Source organism: Microplitis demolitor, chromosome 10 (genome assembly GCF_026212275.2).
Source record: "Microplitis demolitor isolate Queensland-Clemson2020A chromosome 10, iyMicDemo2.1a, whole genome shotgun sequence".
Taxonomy (NCBI): Eukaryota; Metazoa; Arthropoda; class Insecta; order Hymenoptera; family Braconidae; genus Microplitis; species Microplitis demolitor.
The window spans coordinates 14799070-14819103 of record NC_068554.1 but is presented as its reverse complement, the minus strand read 5'-3'; the positions used below and the strand labels follow the sequence as shown (position 1 = coordinate 14819103).

Genomic DNA, 20034 nt, shown 5'->3' with positions numbered 1-20034 from the left:
CAATTTCAGGATTTCAGACCATGGTGAAGATAACTGCCTGAGCCATATATGAAGTCTGACATTACCCGCAGCTTGGGATCGTGTTCCATTCTAAGAGAGGAAAGAATTGATGACATCCCATGCAAGAACTTCCAGAGTTGAACGACGGGGCCCTACTTGGCCCAGCACTGGGGAACCTAGTTTTGGCAAACCTATACTGGCCCATGCTTGGCTCAATATTGGGTACTCAGTCCTTACCGTTTTAATGATTACCCGGGCTTGGGCCACGACTGGGTTCTCCTGTCTTGGCCATCCAATAGCCAGCCAGACTTGGGGCAAGACTGGGTAACCTAGCCTTGGCCGTGACAATGATTATCCCAGCTTGGACCAAGACTGGGTGTCCCTACCTCGACCGTGAAATGGCAACTCAGACTTGGGCCAAGGTAGGATTACCCAAGTTTGGCTATACCTACGGTTTAATAAGTAGATCATATTAATGTATCAGTTCAACATTAGTAGATTCGTCCAGTAGCTATCGTTCAGATCCAGCAATCAGAAGGACGGCAGTTCGCGCCCGGAGCCCAGCAGAATGTTCACCGAGTTTTTTTTTTCACATCATTTACTTCCTTTAGATAGTTTAAACGTTAATGATCATCAATTCTACGAGGTTAATAATAATAAAATTTTTTGTTAATTAAATTTATCCGTTTCCTCGATACATGGGCAAGGTCTGGCAACCAAGCATGAGTCAAGTCTAGCAATCAAGTCTGGTTACGTGTTATCATTCCAGTGTCCTACCAAAACTAGGCCAAGGCTGGCTTACAAGCTTGGGCCAAGGTTCTACATACTTAGGCCAAGCCTGGGCCCGTCGTTCTTTACTCTCTGAGATAGGTTGAAATAAATTATAGATTAAATTAATTTTTATTTTTAATTATTTAGTACCTTGCTTTATCTTTATTTTCCTTTTACTTATGACAAACTTATAATTCCTTATGACAACTAATTTTTCTTATGGCAAACTAAAAGATTCTAGTCGTCCGACTAATTCTCTTTAAATTCACGTTCCGCAGTTATAGATATATCATGTTCCTCTTCGGCCATCTTTTGTTCACTCCTGGAAACATTCCTACTTTTAATTTAACTTAAGGAAGTGACGAATGTTTGGGACTTAGTGATCCATGTGACACCTAGTGACTAGCCGCGTCACTCACCCATAATTTACGAGTTCATTGACCAGTTATCGACAGTGAACAAGTTCCGAATTTAAATATTTAAATTTTCAGGACTTACTAATTCACCCTGTTACAATATTCCAATTGTCACATACGCCTTTTAATTCTTTAACCAAATAATCAGCTCTATGGCTATAATGTAAATCTGTTACACCAAACTTTGTATATTGGTAGTCTCGGTCCAAACGTCGGAGGTAAGACTCACAACATCAATATTTGTAATCTTTTCTTTGATTGCCAATGATATTATATCACGTTTAACGTAGATCGTTTTGGCGATTGTGGCTCTAGTAGAGACAAAAGCTTCATTACACATAAGAATGGTAAACATTCTTTTATTATTATGTATTTTATTGCTTTAGTGATTAGCTCCGCTTTTCCAGTACATCCTAAAAAAATCAATAATTGATACAGTCCATTTTTTAATTTTAGCAAATAATTTAAATAAGCTAACAAACCTCGACAAGATTCAACATTATCAATTACTTCAGTTATTTATGCCTGCTTCGACTATAAAATAAAAATTTATTTATGACAATGTTTTAAAAATTGTCTATTAAAAATATTTATGATAACAAATCTTAATGGATGTAAGCTCATTTGTATTAGTCACGATTAATTGATTATCACTTTTGTTTGAAACCTAAAATTCGATTGAATAATGAATTTAATAAAGATACGACGTGATGGTAAATTAATCTGAGATAAAATTCAAATGCATACAAACTACTTATTACAAACTATGTAAGCTTTGACTTGATAATACACCTGTGTACACCTGATCATTTTCTTCGTCAACATTCTCATCGTCAAATGATTGTGGATATTAGTTGTAGTGTTTTTAGATTTTAAAATTTTTTTGCAATCTTTGCACAGACCTCCGTCTGGTGTTTTGATAAAATGTTTCCATAGGAGGCTGCTCATGACTATAATAGTAGGAAAAATTAATAAATAAATAAATTTAATAACGCTTCTACAGATGAATGCAATTTTATATCAATCAGCAATAAAAATAAAAGAATAAGTACAATTTCTCAACCAAAAAAATTTAATGTTAACAATTCTAATTAAAATTATTTTTACCTAAATGATGATAAACTAATTGTAAACACCAAAACGAAACGTACTTTTTGTCATATAAAATAAATGGTCGTAATTTAATGATAATCACATTATCATTGAGTGAAAAAATTATTAATAACAATCACGAAAGTGAACAAATTATTAACGAGTAATTGTTCACACCAACAAAGAAAATCTTTATTATAATTGATAAAAAAAATATATGAGTTGTGGCTAGTAACATGCTGATTTATCAACTATACACAATAAAACTTGCACTGGTGATTACTTGCCATTTAAATCAAATGAAAGTTCATATTTTGTATATATACAACAAACATCATAATTTTTTCTGATTAGTCAATTTGCGATCAGAGTCATCTTAGTAATGGCGCCAAAATTAAAAAAAAAATAAAATAAAATCATTTTTAATTAAAATTAAAATGGGTCGAATTTAATAAATAGAAAGAAAAATATAACTGGCAATGTTTTATTAAAAAAAATTCATTTTATTCGATTTAATTATAATATTATAACTTTATATTAAATCGACCAAAATCTCTATGATTTTTATAATATACGATAGAATATGTCATACATTTTTTTGTTGCAAACATATATGATTTCATAAATTTTAACTGAATATTATGTTGCGTAATTGCAACTATATTTAAATACAACCATAGTTGAACTTCCGACAGATAGAGGCAGCACCTACTGGGGCCTCATGTTTGTAAAATTTGAACTTGGTCATGCGCAGTGTGGCACATGTGCATCGACTTTTTCCTGCCTTGTGACGAGAAGACGGCCGCCATTATCTTTTGCAATGTACATTCAAGTGATAACACGTGTTATGATTTAATCGTATCATTTTGTATTCATCAAGAGATAATTAATTAAAATGATAATTCAATTAAAACAAGCATTCATTAAGCAACATATGAATATAATTATTTACATACTTTTGGGCACCAGAGCTCATGAATAAATACTTTTAAAAACTCAAGAATTCTAGTGGTCATTAATTCATGTTACTTATTCTCATTATATTTTTTTGCGATTAACTCAGTGTTCAACTAAACTCAATTTAGTTATCTCAATTATTTCAATTAATTACTCGAGCTCAATTCTATAATTTGTATTCAAGTAATTACGTATTCATGAGCTCAAACAATTAACAGTATTAATAAATTAAATCAACGATTTAATTTTGTAACCCAGTGATATTTTGTGCTGTGACAAAAAAAATATTAATATATTTTTTTATATGCGTATTTTTCCAATATCCCAACTACCAACCAGTCCGGTCTTGTATTTATTTAATTATTATTATAACATATTGTTTTTTCATACGGGTGGTGATTCCTCTAGCCCCCACCCCTCCCTTAATTGAAAGACTGAAATTACTATTAAGCAAATGACAAGTACCAGAGTTTATATTGCGAATCACGTCAGTCAGCAGACAGAACTATTATTTGTATTTTCCCAAGACATGAAATACATATGTTTCCGTACTCTGGCTTAACAAATTCGTAATTTATGCGTTTGCTAGTATTTTTTCGTCTCGTTGAACTGAAAGTAGCTTATTTTGATTGGTTGTAAAGATACTAAACTAACTGGTTATTAAATTTCAAATCCAAACCAATTGCATTGATGACTTTTTTCATAGCGTTGAGAACATCATCAGATTCAAGTGATGTTGTCGTGAGGTTTGATTGAGTCGGCTCAATTTTATCTTTTGTTTTTAATTTATGATTTTCGGATTCAGGAATATTCATTGTAGATCGTGTTATTGATGAAGAGGATGTCAAATTCTTTCTTAACTCAGCAGACTTATCTTCATCAGTTAATTGTTTTAGGATTTTTAGCATGTCAGCTGTAGGATCAGATAATGATGGTGATAAGTCAAACGAGGGATAATTCGCGTTGTTCTGATCTATTGGTTCGTTCGTTACTGATGATGTAGTTGATTCGACTTGTTCACTCACTTGGTTCGATGAACCATGAGAATATGCAGTATGATGATAAGGATGGGAATGAACAACAGGAATTATATGAGACATTTTTTTGGTAGTAGTTTGAAAGCTACTAGGACTATCATTTTCAAATAATCTAGACGATCCATCATGACTAGATAATCCTGATGATCTGTCGTCAGATGATCCTGATGATCCATAATGATTAGAAGATCCAGAGGATTCATAATAACCTGATGAGCTAGAAGATACATGATATCCGGATGACCCAGATGATCCATAATGTCCAGATGAACTCGAGTGTCCTAACAAAAAAATATAAATCTTAAATACTTTTGTCAAAAAATTTTTAACAATACTTTGAACAGTAGAATGAGATGTCAATAATTAAATCTCAAACCTGAAGAATCTGATGAACGGAATAAACGACTAAAGCCTCCACCCCTGTGACTTCTGCTATGACGTTTTCCACAACCATTGACATCTATAATAGATTTAAAATTTTGTTACATTTTATTAGGGAATAAAACTCATCGGTTATTGACTTTTCAAGATTTTGTTATTCTCATTGCTAGTCAGTCACTATCAGGCCAATAAAAAAAAGTCGTCTTTAATGGAAATATCTGTCAGTATTTATTATACTTCATAATAGCTGATAAACAGCAATTGCGTTACTACGAGTAAATTATGTAATATATGCAGATTATATCTTTACAGTCATTATGATTTCAGAGAGTCTTTCAGATGACACGGAATGTGTAATTCTGTTACCGGTCTGCAGGGTTATCCGTAGTGATATAAGTCAGAAATGTGCTTGTCAACTGCTCGTGACTTAAAAAAAGTTGTGGTTGATGGTCATTTTGCATTACTTTTTTTGAATTTTATGATTCGAATTCCATGTAGAGTATAAAATAATTGTAATAAGTATTTACATCAATAGGACTCATTAATGAACCTATCAAAAACACTTAAAAGTATCTCTATTGGCATTGTCTTACGCAAGTGACAAGATGAATGCCCTTTAACAAGTTTCTCACTGTAGATTTAGACAAAAATTGAAATAAATATATTTCATAAGTATATTGGCTACCAATTTAAACAAGTCATGCTTAAGATTCTTCTCGAAAATTAACGGGAATCTGTAAAAAGAGCCTGCAGCAATTTTCCAGCAATACGCGTAGTATGTAACGATGTTAAGCCAGAGTTGCAAAATGGCTTAAGATATCGGGTTTCTCATTCTCCAAGATACTCCAAGCTCAAACGGAGTACCTACAGTGAACCCAGTGGTTCTCATTTGAATTCAAAGTGCTAAGAATTGATGATGTTAACATGCGATACAATTATATTGAACATTAAGTGGGCGCCACTGAATTTACTATACTGAGAAGAATAGACGTCTCACAAACTAACGAAAAGGACAGCCATACCGAGGTATCTCAAGCAACTCTGTAGTAAGTTTAAGCTACTGCATCTAAAGCAAGTATTTTGTCTTAAGCAAGTATAACTACAGATTCCTAAGCATATAATGTGCATAATATTTTTTTGCATACTTAAAGCTCCAAAACGCTAAGACTGCTTTATAATTGATCTGATATTTGAGATTCATTCACTCACATTAAATTATCTTTACACTCTTTTGATTATACTCAAACGGGTCGCATCGTATACTAATACAACGATGATTTATTAATGAATGATTTCAACTTAATAGTGAATCGATAGATTATTCCACTAATCGAATGTAAATTATTTTATTCCCAGAGGCACGAGTAGTCAATTGTCGTAAACAAAACTTCTAAACAAGACAACTCTCGTAACACACAATCAATTAGCCCAATTTTTTAACTTCCCGCTAAGAAAATTGAAAATTTTCAAAAATTCGGGAAGTTATAAGTTTCGGTCCGATTTTCAAGAATCGGATTTCTAAGAGATTTTAACGTTTTGAGGTTTTAGGAAGCCATTCTGACTAATTTTAAGATGATGTCCGAGTGTATGTATGTGTGTGTGTATGCTTGTCAATATCTAAAAGCTGTAAAAAATTGCAATTAATCAGTAGAATGCGTTCGAAGATATTCCAAAAATAAAATTTGTTAATAAATTTTTTTTTGTATAACTTGTAATGTGCTCGATGGATTGATTCCAAAATCTAATCAGTTCTAAAGCATTATAAACCGCGGTGAATGCCACCTCAACTATCAAAAAATCGGTTCATTCGTTCAAGAAAAATCGTTGTTAAAAGAGTTAAAAAAATCCGGCCACCGATTGGACCAGCCCCAAGACTTCCCACTGTTTTCAAGCTCTAGAGCTCAAAAACATTAGTATAAATACATTTTCGAGCTCGAAAATACCTTTGTTATCCGTTTTTTCGAGCTTTTCAAGCTCAAAAGGGTTACGTTTAATGATAAAGCTTGAAATTTTAGAATCCAAAATAATTAATGAATGAGCGATTTTTATATATTTATTCATAATTATGTTTAATAAAAAAATAGTGTATTACACTACAAAGGAAGAAAGTTGAAATTCCTGCCCTGTGTGGTGTATACGATTTTTCTTTATGCCTGATCGAAAGTACGTTTATTAATTACATTTTCGTATACTATAGACAATACAAAAACGTCCTGCCTTCAGCTGACAGGTCGGCCATGTTTTTTTCATTCGCTCCTTATTGACGCGCCTCTTTCGGACATACATAAAACTTTTTTTCTGTCCCTCTTTTTTTTTGTTGCGTTTTTGATGCCAGCCCGGCGACATTTGAAAGCACGAGCGAAGCGAGTGCGTCTGGTCGGCGGGGGCGGGCATCAAAAACAAAACAAAAAAAAAACCTAATTATACTTACAAAAAATAATGTTTAGTTACTTTTTTTTAAATAAATAAATTCACACCTATAAACTAGATTTTTTTTTCTCGCTAATAAAAAATATATTGATAAATACATAAACAGATAAATTATTTGCATAAAACATTTATTTGTAAAGTCGGACCCCGTTATAAGACTATAGTGCTGTCTTTTTTATAAATCAGGTATCGATAGCTTAAGAAAGAAACGAATAGTCTTATAACGAGGTCCTACTGTATATATGGCATAAGGCATTTGTAGACCATTTGGTATCTATTAGCTAAATTTTTTGGCAAAATTTCTGTTTCAATAACTAACTTTGCCTCTGCATCAAAGTCTTTTATTACCTCATACTCATCTATCGATCCATCCGAAGAAAATTTTTCATTAATCTTATTATTGTAAGTACAATGTTTATTAAAATATTAGATACAACGAGACAAAAATACTGACGTATATAGGTATAAAGCAATGATTTACGCGGTTATTGTGAAAAATTTTATTGATAAAGTGGTAGACGATCACTAGATGGCAACAGCCGGCTATTTCTGTAGGCACGAAAAAAATTTTTGCTCTCGGCGATATAAGTGGGGTGTGTGTAATTCCATCAGAGGAGGGAAATAAGACTTTAGGCCCTAAAATTGGGGAGGGAAGTGCATACTTTCGACTAAGGGATAAAGAAAAAGTATATTTAGGCGAAAATCAATGTTAGTGTTCGAAATAAGAATTTAAAAAGGTTCTGAGTCGTATCAGAGCGTTAATACAAGAAATATCCAAAAAAATCCGGGCGTCGGTTAGCCCTGCGGGCCAGCCCCAAAACTTCCTGCTTTTCAAGAGCTCAAGGAGCTCGAAAATATTAACGTGGCTATATTTTCGAGCTCTTCGAGCTCGAAAATGTTATTGCATGCGATTGTTTTTTTATGAGCTTTTCAAACTCTAGACTATAAAAAATTCCCATTAAACTTTACAATGGATGCATTGTAACCCCGGACTATAAAAAAACTGGTACAAAATTTACAAGTGTCCCATAGTGAACGTATGCGCATAGGTCTCAATCGTGTTGTCTGCGCATACCGTTTACTATGGGACACTTGTAAATTTCATACCAGGTTTCTTATGGTCCGGTGTTACAATGCACCCATAGTGAAATTTGTTGTAAATTTTGTACAGTGTAACAAGTTACGCCTCATGCTAAAGTTTAAAAGTTGAAAAATCGAAAATTAATCATGAACAAGCGGTTTTAAAATTTTAATTTTCGATTATGTCCAATAAACTAAATGTATTGAGGCAGAAATCAATGTCAGTATAATGATCAAAAAAGAACATAAAGAGGAAAAGTTTGTGAGATTTTAGACACAGTATATTTTTATTTATCTAGAAAAAATAACATAGAATGTTATTTTTTTAACTTTTCAACGATGACATCTTTTAAACTAATGAACCGATTTTGACATTTGAAGTGGCAAAGGCGCGTTTTATTAAATTCTAGAGCTGAATAGAATTTGAAAGCGATCGATTCAGCCGTCTTGAAGATATTTGAAAAAAACCGTTTTTTACTATTTCTTTCGCCAACGATACCTCTCGAACAAATTTACCGATTAACATCGTTAAGGTGACATTCGACACGTTTTATTGAGTTCTAGAGCTGATTAGATTTGGCGTCGATCGTTCAATTCATTTCTGAGAAATCAATAAAAAATTTAAAAAAAAATTCTTTTTTTTTCGTAATTCGCCTATATTTTCGAGTTTACGAGATCAAATGATCTGAAATTTTCAGGAAAGTTGATGGCCAACAAGCTCTTTCGATTGCCGTCTTAAACATCCAAATCGATTCATTAGTTAAAAAGATATAGACCATTCACCCACACACACACACACACACACACAAATACACATATACATACATACATATATAAATACATACAGACACTTGGACATCATTCTGAAAATAGTCAGAATAGCTTCCTAGGACCTCAAATCGTCGACATCTGATGAAAATTCGATTTTTGAAAATCGGGGTGAAACCAATAACTTCCCAAAATTTTTTTTTTTTTTCATTGCGTCGACATCTCTCGAACGGAGTATCTGATTGAAAAGTTCTTGGCGGCAATCGAATGCTTTTATCGAGTTCTGGAGCTGATTAGATTTTGAAATGGATGGATTCGACAGTTTTCAAAATATCCAAACAAAACAAAAAAATACAATCGCTCTATCAGTTGACCTTGTGGGCCAGTTCCAAAACTTTCCACTGTTTTCGAGTTCGTTGAGCTCGAAAAAATTGTCGTGTATCCATTTTTGAGCTCTTCGAGATCGAAAATACTTTTTCTGTCGCTGTTTTCGGAAAATCAACGTTTTTTACCGATTGTTCTCCAACGATATCTCTTAAACGAATTGACCGATTGAGATGGTAGAGGTGGCAATCGATGCGTTTTCTTGAGTTCTGAAGTGGATCAGATTTCGAAATTGATTTATTTAATCGTTTTTGAGAAATTGCAAAAAAAAAAACAAAAAAAAAAAAAATTTCAATTCTGTCGTTCACGGTTTCTCTTGGACGAATGAACCGATTTCGATCATTGAGGTGGCATTCGCCGCAGCTTATCAAGCTTAGAGCTGATTAGATTTTGGAATCAATTCACGGGGCATATTGAAAGTTATCTTAAAAAATAGTTTTGAAAAAATTTCACTTTCGGAACATCTTTGGACGCACTCTACCTATGAAGCTCAATTATTAACAGCCTTTAGATATTAACAAGCCACGTCGAATGACACCTTGATGATTAAAATCGGTTCATCCGTTCAAAATTTGAAAATACTTACATACGAACGAACGTCCATACATACATACACTCACACACCATCGTGAAATTAGTCAGAATAGCTTCCTAGAACCTCAAAACGTCAAGATCTGATAAAAATTCGGTTTTCGAAAATTGTACAGAAACCAATAATTTCCCGAATTTTTGAAAATTCTAAATTTTCTTAGCAAAAAGTTATAAAATCAAATTAATAATTTAAAAAGTTGAATAAAAATTCATAATAAAAATAAAGAAGTTAATGTTAATAAATAAAAGTAATGATTACAAATAAAATGAACGATTGAGTTGTGCACTTGTGAATTTTCCAACACTGTTTATTTTTACTAAATATCGAAAGTATTTTTAGTATATCAGGTTTATTTAGTAGTATGAACTTTATAAAAAAATTGGATTACAAAATCATATTTCGCTTGTTCTGAACAGCCGACTTTTTTTTTCGCCACTCAAATCAAAAATTTGAAAATAATAATCTTTCAGAATTTTCGGACAACCATAGAAAATGCTTCCCTAGATCGATTTACCATAAATTTCCACGATTTTCCTGGTTATTTATCCTGAACATTACTCCGATAAAAATTTTAAACATCAATTCCTTTTTTTAATTTTTGAAGTATCATAAAAAAATTAATCACTTACCTGAAATTGTTAACAAAATCATAAATCCAATAAATAATTTTAAATTCATTTTGAAAATCACTGTATCGAATAAGATAAAATTTTGATATTTGTTAATATACTCTTTTACACGAATTGTACGAATGCTTACAATGGAATAAAGCTAAACCATGATTTGGTATACTCATATCTACATGTATGTTTTTATTCAAAGTGCAGCAGTGGTAGGAGTGAGAAATAGATGAGGGAGAAATGTAGATAAACACAATCATGTGGGTTAAACCCAAAAAATTTAGTGTGTTTACCAGCAATGATATAAGCCGATGTGCGTTCGATATCTCTATCATGTTGACGGTTTCAAATAAGCGACCTTGATATTCGTATTATTCAGTATTTATGTTAACTTCCAATTAGAATTTCTTAGAAATCGTTTTGATGTGAATCATCCGTTCATTGGGTTAATTATTTACAGAACTTTAGGATTTTAGGGGGACCACTACTGTGACCGCTGAAAAAAACAATGATATTTGGGAATTTTCTGAAAGAAAACTACGGCATAGAATATTTAAAGTTTTAAGGATATATTTATGGGTATATAATGAATCCAAGATAAAATTTTTGGTCCGAAAAATTCTAAATGCACCACGTTATTTATAATTTCCCAACGATCCGAAAAAAAGTCTCTCCAGTGTTGCGGTGATACCAACCTTGGCAGTGCATGAAATAAAAAAAAACTGAAAAGTTTATGAAACTAGAAGATATTTCCCGTATCATGACCCTCGGGCTACAGAAAAAAATTTGAATCTACCAAAAAGATGGAGTTTAAAAAAAAAATTCAAATTTTGCCTGAAAACTTAATGATCTTTGGCCTACTGCAATTAGATTTTATATTCGATCGAAAAGTTGGAGGCTCATGATACGTAGAAACATATGAAAAAAACTGCAATTCAAATTAAATCGATCGCATAATTTGTCTTCGAGTTCTAATGGCAGCGATTTTAAAAAGTGTATTTTCGGGAACCGATATACGACTATTTTTCAAAAGGTTGTAACTCAAAAGAATTAATCGAGATAAGGACTTAAAATTTTATTGTGGTATTTTTGAAGGTATAGAGTATCGAAGTATGAAAAAAAAACTTTATTTTTTCAAAATTTCACTAGTGGGCCCCTTAATATCATGATAATAATTCTAAAAAGTCATATTTTTTCGCCTGTTAGGCTTTAGGTAACTTTCTAAAGCCAAAGGGCGCATGATTTTTTTCCATTGCCGATTATTTGGGAAACTTACTTTAGAGCTAAAAATGAATGAAAAGGTCCGAAAATCTAAAAGATCACACTTTTACCGTTCATTTAGTTTTTAATCATAACTTTTTTTTACAAAATTAATTTAATTTTTGCTTTTGAATTTTTTTTCAACTTTTAAATTGTTAATTAGATTTATTTATTTCTTATTTTTTTCCAATCAATTCTTTTTTTCATCGTAGGCGATGCTTGTATTTTCAATCCTATGGTCACGCTAGTGCTGCTGCCAGCAGTGGATGGAGAGTCAAAAGAAAGGAAATTATAACAATCGTAATAATAAAAATTGCAGCTAAATGTTTCATGAATAATCAGTTTTACGTTTATTATTTATCACAGGTAAACTAAATGGATTTAGATATTAATTCTCACGAGAGATTTTGTAATCAAAAAATATAAGTAATAAAAAAAAAAGTTAGGCCTTTTAATTGTGTGTAACGAGAATAGTCGTGATTACGAATTTTTGTACACGACAATTGACGACTCGTGTTACTGCGATTTAAATAATTTATATTCAAATTAACTATAATTAATCAGACTTTAATTTAGTCGAAATTATTCTTTAATAAATTGTCTTTGTGTTAGTATATAGTTTGACCCATTTAAGCGTAATCAAAAGAGTGTAGAGATAATTCAATGTGAGCGATTAAGTTGGGAACAATTGGTCGATCACTGGCCCTTTCGGCATTCAAAAATTGTTAAATTTGGAGCTTCAAAAGAAGCCTCCCAAATGATTTGTTAAACATAAAACATTATATGTTTGTTTGAATTTAGGAAGCTTTCTGAAAGTAAAAAGGCGAATAAAAATATGTTATTTTGGAATTAGTAACGTGATATGCCTTTGAGCTACAATTTTTGAAAAAAAAGTTAGCTTATATTTCAGGAGTATATTCAAAAACACTATTATCTTGAATTTTATAAAAGAAAATGAGACATGACGAGTCACTCTAAAATAACTAAAAAACACTTAGTGAAAATGAAAATGTTAATTGCCAATTAAAGCTTGAGAATTGTTGAGATTCCGTATAAAAAAGTGTTATATCGTTGAAAATACGGTAGACTTCCCGTTTTTGGCCGCTCGATGCCCTATTTTAAACACGTCAAATAATAAAAAAGTAATCTGGGCATCGGTTGGCCTTGCAGGCCAACCCCAGAACTTCCCGTTGTTTTTGAGCTCCTTTAGCTCGAAAACATTGTTGTGAGTATACTTTCGAGCTCTTTGAGCACGAAAATATTCTTGGATGTGTAACAGGGAACTTTGAATTTTCCGCGCTCAATTGCCGTGATTTTCTATCATGTGCGCGGTCGATATAATCTATTACTGCCCCAGGGTTATCCGGGGTAGAGTGCGACTGTCGTCCCGCGCGGAAATCGTAGGGGCTTGCTTGTCAGTCCCACTTAGTGATAAGCAGGGGTGGCGAAGTTTCCGGAAATTGCCGAATTCGGTCGAGTGGGTGTACAATTATAAGTGAAGAGAAAACCTAGGCCGAGACACACAACCGGACAAGACGCCAAGCAATTAAGACGCTCTTCATCATTCAGGTAATTAAAAAATTTTAGACTTCGATTCTTTTGTGGAACCAAGCGATATTTTTATTAACTATTATTGATACCAGGCCGTTAGCCGGTACCCTTGATATCATTGTATTAATTATTTTGAAAAGCAGGTGAAGGAGCCAGCACCAAAGAGAATGAAAAAGACGAGAAATAACAGGAGCAAAGACGCGAGACAAAACAGGAGAACGCGACGAACGAGACGACAACAAAAGGATCTGACGAGAGACGGGGAAATAAAGAGAACCGCATCAGAAAGTAATCATGTATTAATTAAATTAATTATTTTAGGCCGTAGCCAGGATATTAATTTAATTGCATAATTACTTAGTCGTTCGTCGAGGTAATCCGCGTCTAGGCCCATTGTCAATAATTAATTAGTTATAAAATTAATTTATTAATAAAAATTAAGCCAGACGGTTGTCTAACCGGGTCCAGGCCCAATTGCCGGGTCCAGAGCATTGTCTTAAAATTCCAGGCCATCGCCGGAATTATATGCGTCGTAGAAAATTCTAGGCCGATCGTAAATGACGAGCCAGAATTTTCTATATCCTAGTCCGCGTTGTTATAAATTAATTATTAATTAAAATAATTAAAATAACCAAAGTAAATATTAGTTAAATTAATTAAATGGACCAAATTTATAATTAAAGTAAATTAATAATAAATAAAATTAGTTAATAAAATTATCATAAACAATACTCGGTACAAAGGAAAATCTATCAAGTAAAACGTCGAGTAATTTGAGTGTCGAGTCAAGAAGATAGAATTGAGATTTTACTAACAAAACTTAAAATATTAATTCTAGTAAAATTTGGATCAGTATTATATTGAAGAAATAGTGTTTAGTGGTTGGAAAGGAGTTATATTGAAATTAATTAATTAATAATAATAATTTTTCTTCTAAATTAATTAATGAATTTATTAAAGTGCGTAGCGGGGATCGCCATTTTTAATTCAGTGTGTGTGAGTAAGTCCAGGGGACTCGAGTGCAGTGTGTGTGTAGGAAATGAATTTAAAAATGTATAGAATAGTTAATAAATAATTCGGGAGGTAACCGATTTTAAATTGTAAGTCCAAACGTAGTTGGCAATGATTTTAACTGAGTGTGAGTGTGTGTGTGATGCCAAGGTAGTGGCTATGTAGTTAAGTAAAGTAAGTCCAAAGGTAATTGGCAAAAGTTATAAGGTTAAAAGATTAATAGTTATAAGGTCTAAAGGTTATAAGGTCCAAAGGTTTAATAGTTGTAAGATATAAGTTATAAGATATAAATTACAAGATCTAAAGTTATAAGGTTTAAGGTCAAAGGTTATAAGTTATAAAATTATAAGGATTTAATTACAAGGTTGTGAATTAATAAAAGTGAATATTGTGATAATAAATGAATCTAGTTATTTATAAAATTATCCTTCCTCTTCCTTCTCTTACAATTAAAATTTACACCGACCCTGAGAATTAAGAACCGGTTCTGGAAGACCGTTTAATCCTTCCAGTGGCGCCCTTAAAAAGGTAATTTAAGGACGACCAGAGTAACAGCTTAGCTCTGTTATAGATGTCAATGGTTTCTTACGAGCTTTTCAAACTCAAACACATTGTCGTACATTAGATCATGATTTATTCGGGGAAAATGATATAAAATGTTATATTTTTCAATTCTTTGTCGTTGATTTCCTTTGAACTAATTGAGTTTGACTGAGTTTTTGAGCTAATTAAATTTTGGAAATGATAAGTGCACTCGTTTTGAAGATATTCACAACAAACTCTTTCTTACCATTTCTTTCTCCGAAGATATTTCTCGAACGAATTAAGCGATCGAGATGGTTCAGGCAGCAGTCAACGCGTCTTTTTAAATTCTAGAGCTGATTAGATTTTAGCTACAATGATTTGTATCGGTTAATTAGTTTAAAAGTTATAAAAAATTCTCATGAACACACACACACACACATTCTGAAAATAGTGACAACAGCTTTCTAGGATTTCAAAACGTCAACATATGATGAGAACCCGATTTTTGAAAATCGGGGTAAAACCAATAAGTTCCCAGGTTTTCGGAAATTCACAATTTTTTAGCTTGAAGTTAAAAATAATTTGAAAAATAGAATACGCAGTGACATAATTCTTTATTTAAATGTGTTCAAAGATACTTTTGTCAAACTCTTACAATAGAAATTTTTTTATACCCTAGCGTATCCAAATCACGGTAAATTACCGTGATTCACGGTATTTAGTAGAATAACCATAAATTGCGGTAAAATACGGTATTGACTATTTACGGTAAAATACGGGAAATTACGATAATTACTGTAATTTGGATCCACTAGGATACTCCTTCATTTAATAAAATAAAGTATTAAATTTCAACAAATGGAGCAATAGTCACGAATGGTATTTCTACCCTATATAAAAAAAGATCAAAAGTGAAAATGTGGGGGCAGAAATATCTACATATTGGTCAATTAATTTTTAGAATACATATTCGATTATATATTTATAATGTTTGATTTATTCTTACATAATACTATACACTTTTTACACATATTGTTTATATTATGCATTATATATTTTCTTCTCATTAGATGCTACATACCAAGTTACATAAGATAATATAATTGATTTAATTTACGTTTACATTTATCACAGCTCATATAATCAACAACTTACTGTGTCTATAAGTTTTAATATATATATATATATATATAAAAGATTTCATATATTTTTCAATATACGGCTTCGGATATATTGGAATTTTATATTTTAAATAAATAAAATATTATTTTTTCATGATATATTATATTTTCAATAGGTTTTTATTTAATTGAAAATAAAAGAAATTCAGCTGTGCAATTTTCCCGAATAATTTATCATTATACAGAAGATTACCTACGCGATACCATACATATAGGGCATTCCACGCCAAATCAACCACTTTGGAACCCGACCCCTTTAGATTTGGCGGGAAATTTTTTCAAATCTTTTTACCCAACCAAAAAAAAAATCATAAATTTAAAAAAAATAATGGATTTTTTTCGTTTTTTAATATCTATAACTTTTTCAGAATTCAACTGATTGTTTTTTTTTTAATTTTTGTTTTCAAATGTCCTTTTTGATATAAAAATTTTGAAAACTTATTTCAAACTATCTTCATTTATTTTTTAGATCTTAGGAAAAAATAAAAAATTTTTCAATGTTTACCATTTTTTATTTTTTTTTTTATCATGTAAAACTGACACTTTCTGCAAATTCACAAATATTTTCAGTGATGTTTTTTTGATTTATATTTTTTTTTCTAATTAAAAAAACATTTTTTTTTTCAACTTGCCTTATTTCTTATAACACGGTGCTAAAAATTTTTGAAAGCGCTCAAAGCATAATTATGTCAGAAACAATAAAATACGAAATATCCGAAAAAAACATTAAAAATCGCGTTTTTTTAATTTCTTTGTTGATAATGTGATTTAAACTAAAAAACGAGTTAGATGACATTATATGATAATCGTAAAAAACCATAAAGAGCAAGAGTTAGTATGATTTTATACATAGACATATTTTAGTACATTTTATTATGATTTATCCGGATAAAATAACATAAAATGTTATTTTTTTAATTTTTCAATGCCGATATCTTTTGAACTAATAAACCGATTTTGACGTTTAAGGTGGCGATCGGTGCGTTTCATTAAATTCTAGAGTTGATTAAAATTTGAAATCGATCGGTTTAGCTGTTTCGAAGATATTCGGAAAAACACGTTTTTTGCCATTTCTGTCTCCAACGATATCTCGCGAAGAAATAAATCGCTTTTGATGTTTGAGGCAGAAATCGACGTATTTTATTGAGTTCTAAAGCTGATCAGAATTTGGAATTGTTTGGTTGAGTAATTTCGAAGATATTTGCAAATAACTGATTTTTACCATTTCTTTCTTTCACGATATCTCTCGAACAAATTAATCGATTAAGATGGCTAAGGCGACAATCAACGCGTTTCATCGAATTCTGAAGCTGATTATATTTTGAAATCGATCGTTTAACTCGTTTCTGCGAAGTCACTCAAAAACTAAAAAAAAAAATTTTTTTTTCATAATTCGCAAATATTTTCGAGTCTACTTGATTAAATAATCTGAAATTATCAGGAAAGTTGATGGCCAACAAACTCTTTCATTAGTTGAAAAGTTACAAAGAGTTTACACACACATACACACACACACACACACACACACACACACGCGCGCGCGCGCGCGCAGGCACACACACGGACATCTTTCTAAAAATAGTCAGAATAGCTTCTTAGGATCTCAAAACGTTGACATCTGATGAAAACTCGATTTTCGAAAATCGGGGAGAAAATTATCACTTCCCGAAATTTTTGAAAATCGACGATTTTCTTAGCGGGAAGTCAAAAATCGTCAGTTTTCTTACCGGGACGTTAAAAAATTTATTTTCCTGAGTCAACCACCATCTCTAGAATGTTTGAAATTTCTTATCAATTTCGTTTAAGGAGATCGTATTTTTAGAATCGGATTTACCTATAAAGTTCTGATGTAATTGTATCATTAAAAATTCTTTCAGATTATTTATAGTCTAAATAACCCCAATGTCATTTATTTAGACTGAAAAATTTTAATTATCGTTTAAAAATAGTGGGTGTCAATAGCCGGTACATAAAAATTCACGTGTGTCCACTAGCGACAGGTCACAAACTAATGTAACTTAACCTCCTTAACATACATATCGATATATTTATTAGGGTGGGTTGAAAAAAACTTTTTTTTGTTTTTCTTAGCATGAGGGTAGAATTTTTACTTTATAAAAAAAAAATTTTTTTCAAGAAAAAAAGAGTTTTTTTACTGAACATTTTGAGGTGGCCAACTCGTTTTTTAAATAAATAACTGATCAAACGGGGTAGTTCCAACGAAAAAAAAATTTTTTTTTGTCCAAAATCGTGGAAAACATTTAATAATTGTTGAATGTGATTCTTTGTTTACTGCTTTCATTTTTGGATTTTTAACTTAAACTCTGAAAATAATAGGAAAAAATATTTTTAAACTTATGACTCTCAATTAGCTTTCCGGGGGCACCCTACAGATTTTAGAAAACCATTTTTATATTTTTTTGTGCCACCCGTTCTCAAGTTATTGATAAGAGAGAAGTTAATTCGTAACGCTAATGTGATTACCCATGCAAAGTTTGGAAACCGGCCCTTGGATGGCCCAGCGCCGGGCGGTGTATGATGATTAACGCCCGGTCATTGATAATTTTGAATGGCCCATGAACGGCTGAATATACAAATGACAACTCCGGCCCATTAATGGCGCTCGGCTATCGGCCGATTAATGGCAGCCGGCAATCAGCCAAGCATGTAAATGAATTTAATTAAAAAAAAAAAAAATTTTTTTTCTATTAACCTAATAGAATTCATGATCATTAACGTTTAAACTATTTAAGTAGGGTAAGTGATGTGAAAAATACTTGGTGAAAATTCTGCTGGGCTCTGGGCACGAAATGCCGTCCTTCTGATTACTGGGTCCGAACGATGACTACTCGACGAAACTGCTAATGTTGAATTGTCACTTTTGAATGATCTACATATTCATTTTACTATAAACACTCTATTTTATAAAATATAAAGAGCAATTTAATTAATATTTTCGATTATTTAGAATAAAAAAATTAAGAATTTCGTACTATTTTATTATAATTACATAATTTTTTTAAATAAAACTTATTAAATTAAATTGATGATTTATCAATAACCCAGTTGAAATATCTTGCTCTACCACCATTGTTAAAAATGACATTTATTATAAAAATGTATGTATTATTTTTTTATTAAATTAATTTTTATAAATAAAGTTATAAAATTGCGGTTGTTGGTTGCAAATAATAACGAACTAAAAAATATTTTAATTGTTAGTTGTAAATAACTTTAATCGGAAAATTAAAATATATTATTGATTAAAAATTAGTTTAAATCCAAAAAAAAAATAATTATTAATTAAAGAAAACTATAATAATAAGTTATTTGTATAATTAATAATTGATTAGTAGATTTTTTTATTTGACAAAGTCATGGACCACTGATTCACTAACAGTATCCGAACGTTGCGAAACGATAATCGGCCAGTCATAAATAGCCATTCATTGGCCAGCCATCGGCAGCGTCGTTTAAAATATTAAACGGCTGCTGGTAATTAACCATGCTTGGGCCATTACTAATTGCTAATGCTTGGCCAAGTGACAGCAGTCAAACATCGGCTGATCTACGGCATTTTTTCCATTAACGACGACTTTGTATGGGGAATCGAAAATTTTATAAAAATTTGTAATAAAATTAAAGAGTTTTAAATATTTTTCTATTCATAACTAATCAATAACAATAAAACTAATTTATGAACAATATCAACACACTATTAACCATAATAAAAATTCAATAATATTAAATTGAAAGTACAAAATCCAGTTTCTCAATAACTTGTGAGCGGGTGGTAGTAAAAAATATAAGAATGATGTTCTAGAATCTGTAGGGCCCCCCCTTTCCCCGAAAGCTGATTGAGAGTCAGAAGTTTAAAAAATTTTTTTCCCATTATGTTTGCAGTTTAAGTTAAAAATCCAAAAATGAAAAGCCTTTTTTTTTCTTAATTAAAATGACAACGAAGTAAGAAGAAATCGC

General features: G+C 31.5%; 2 protein-coding genes across 21 annotated transcripts in view; one reads left to right on the top strand and one right to left on the bottom strand.

The window, feature by feature from the left end:
* The window catches only part of LOC103569158 (uncharacterized), a 137977-nt gene that overhangs the window by 16841 nt on the left and 101102 nt on the right, over window positions 1-20034 (top strand). Inside the window, exons 5-7 of one of the 20 annotated variants that reach the window (XR_008404445.1) lie at window positions 1263-1405; window positions 1478-1534; window positions 1644-2675. The exons of 13 other annotated variants lie outside the window; for them this stretch is intronic. The gene's annotated coding sequence lies outside the window, so the exon portion shown is untranslated. Of the gene's footprint in view, window positions 1-9; window positions 898-1262; window positions 2676-12000; window positions 15267-20034 lie in introns of those variants that run through there. 6 more of the 20 variants (XR_008404443.1, XR_008404439.1, XR_008404436.1 and 3 more) reach the window with 6 other exon arrangements.
* Window positions 2758-11916, bottom strand: LOC103569162 (uncharacterized). Its single transcript, XM_008546318.3, has 3 exons — window positions 10538-11916; window positions 4650-4733; window positions 2758-4554 (listed from the first exon to the last, which is right to left on the bottom strand). Exons 1-3 carry the CDS (start codon window positions 10584-10586, stop codon window positions 3881-3883), a joined length of 807 nt encoding a protein of 268 aa, XP_008544540.1. The 5' UTR covers window positions 10587-11916; the 3' UTR covers window positions 2758-3880.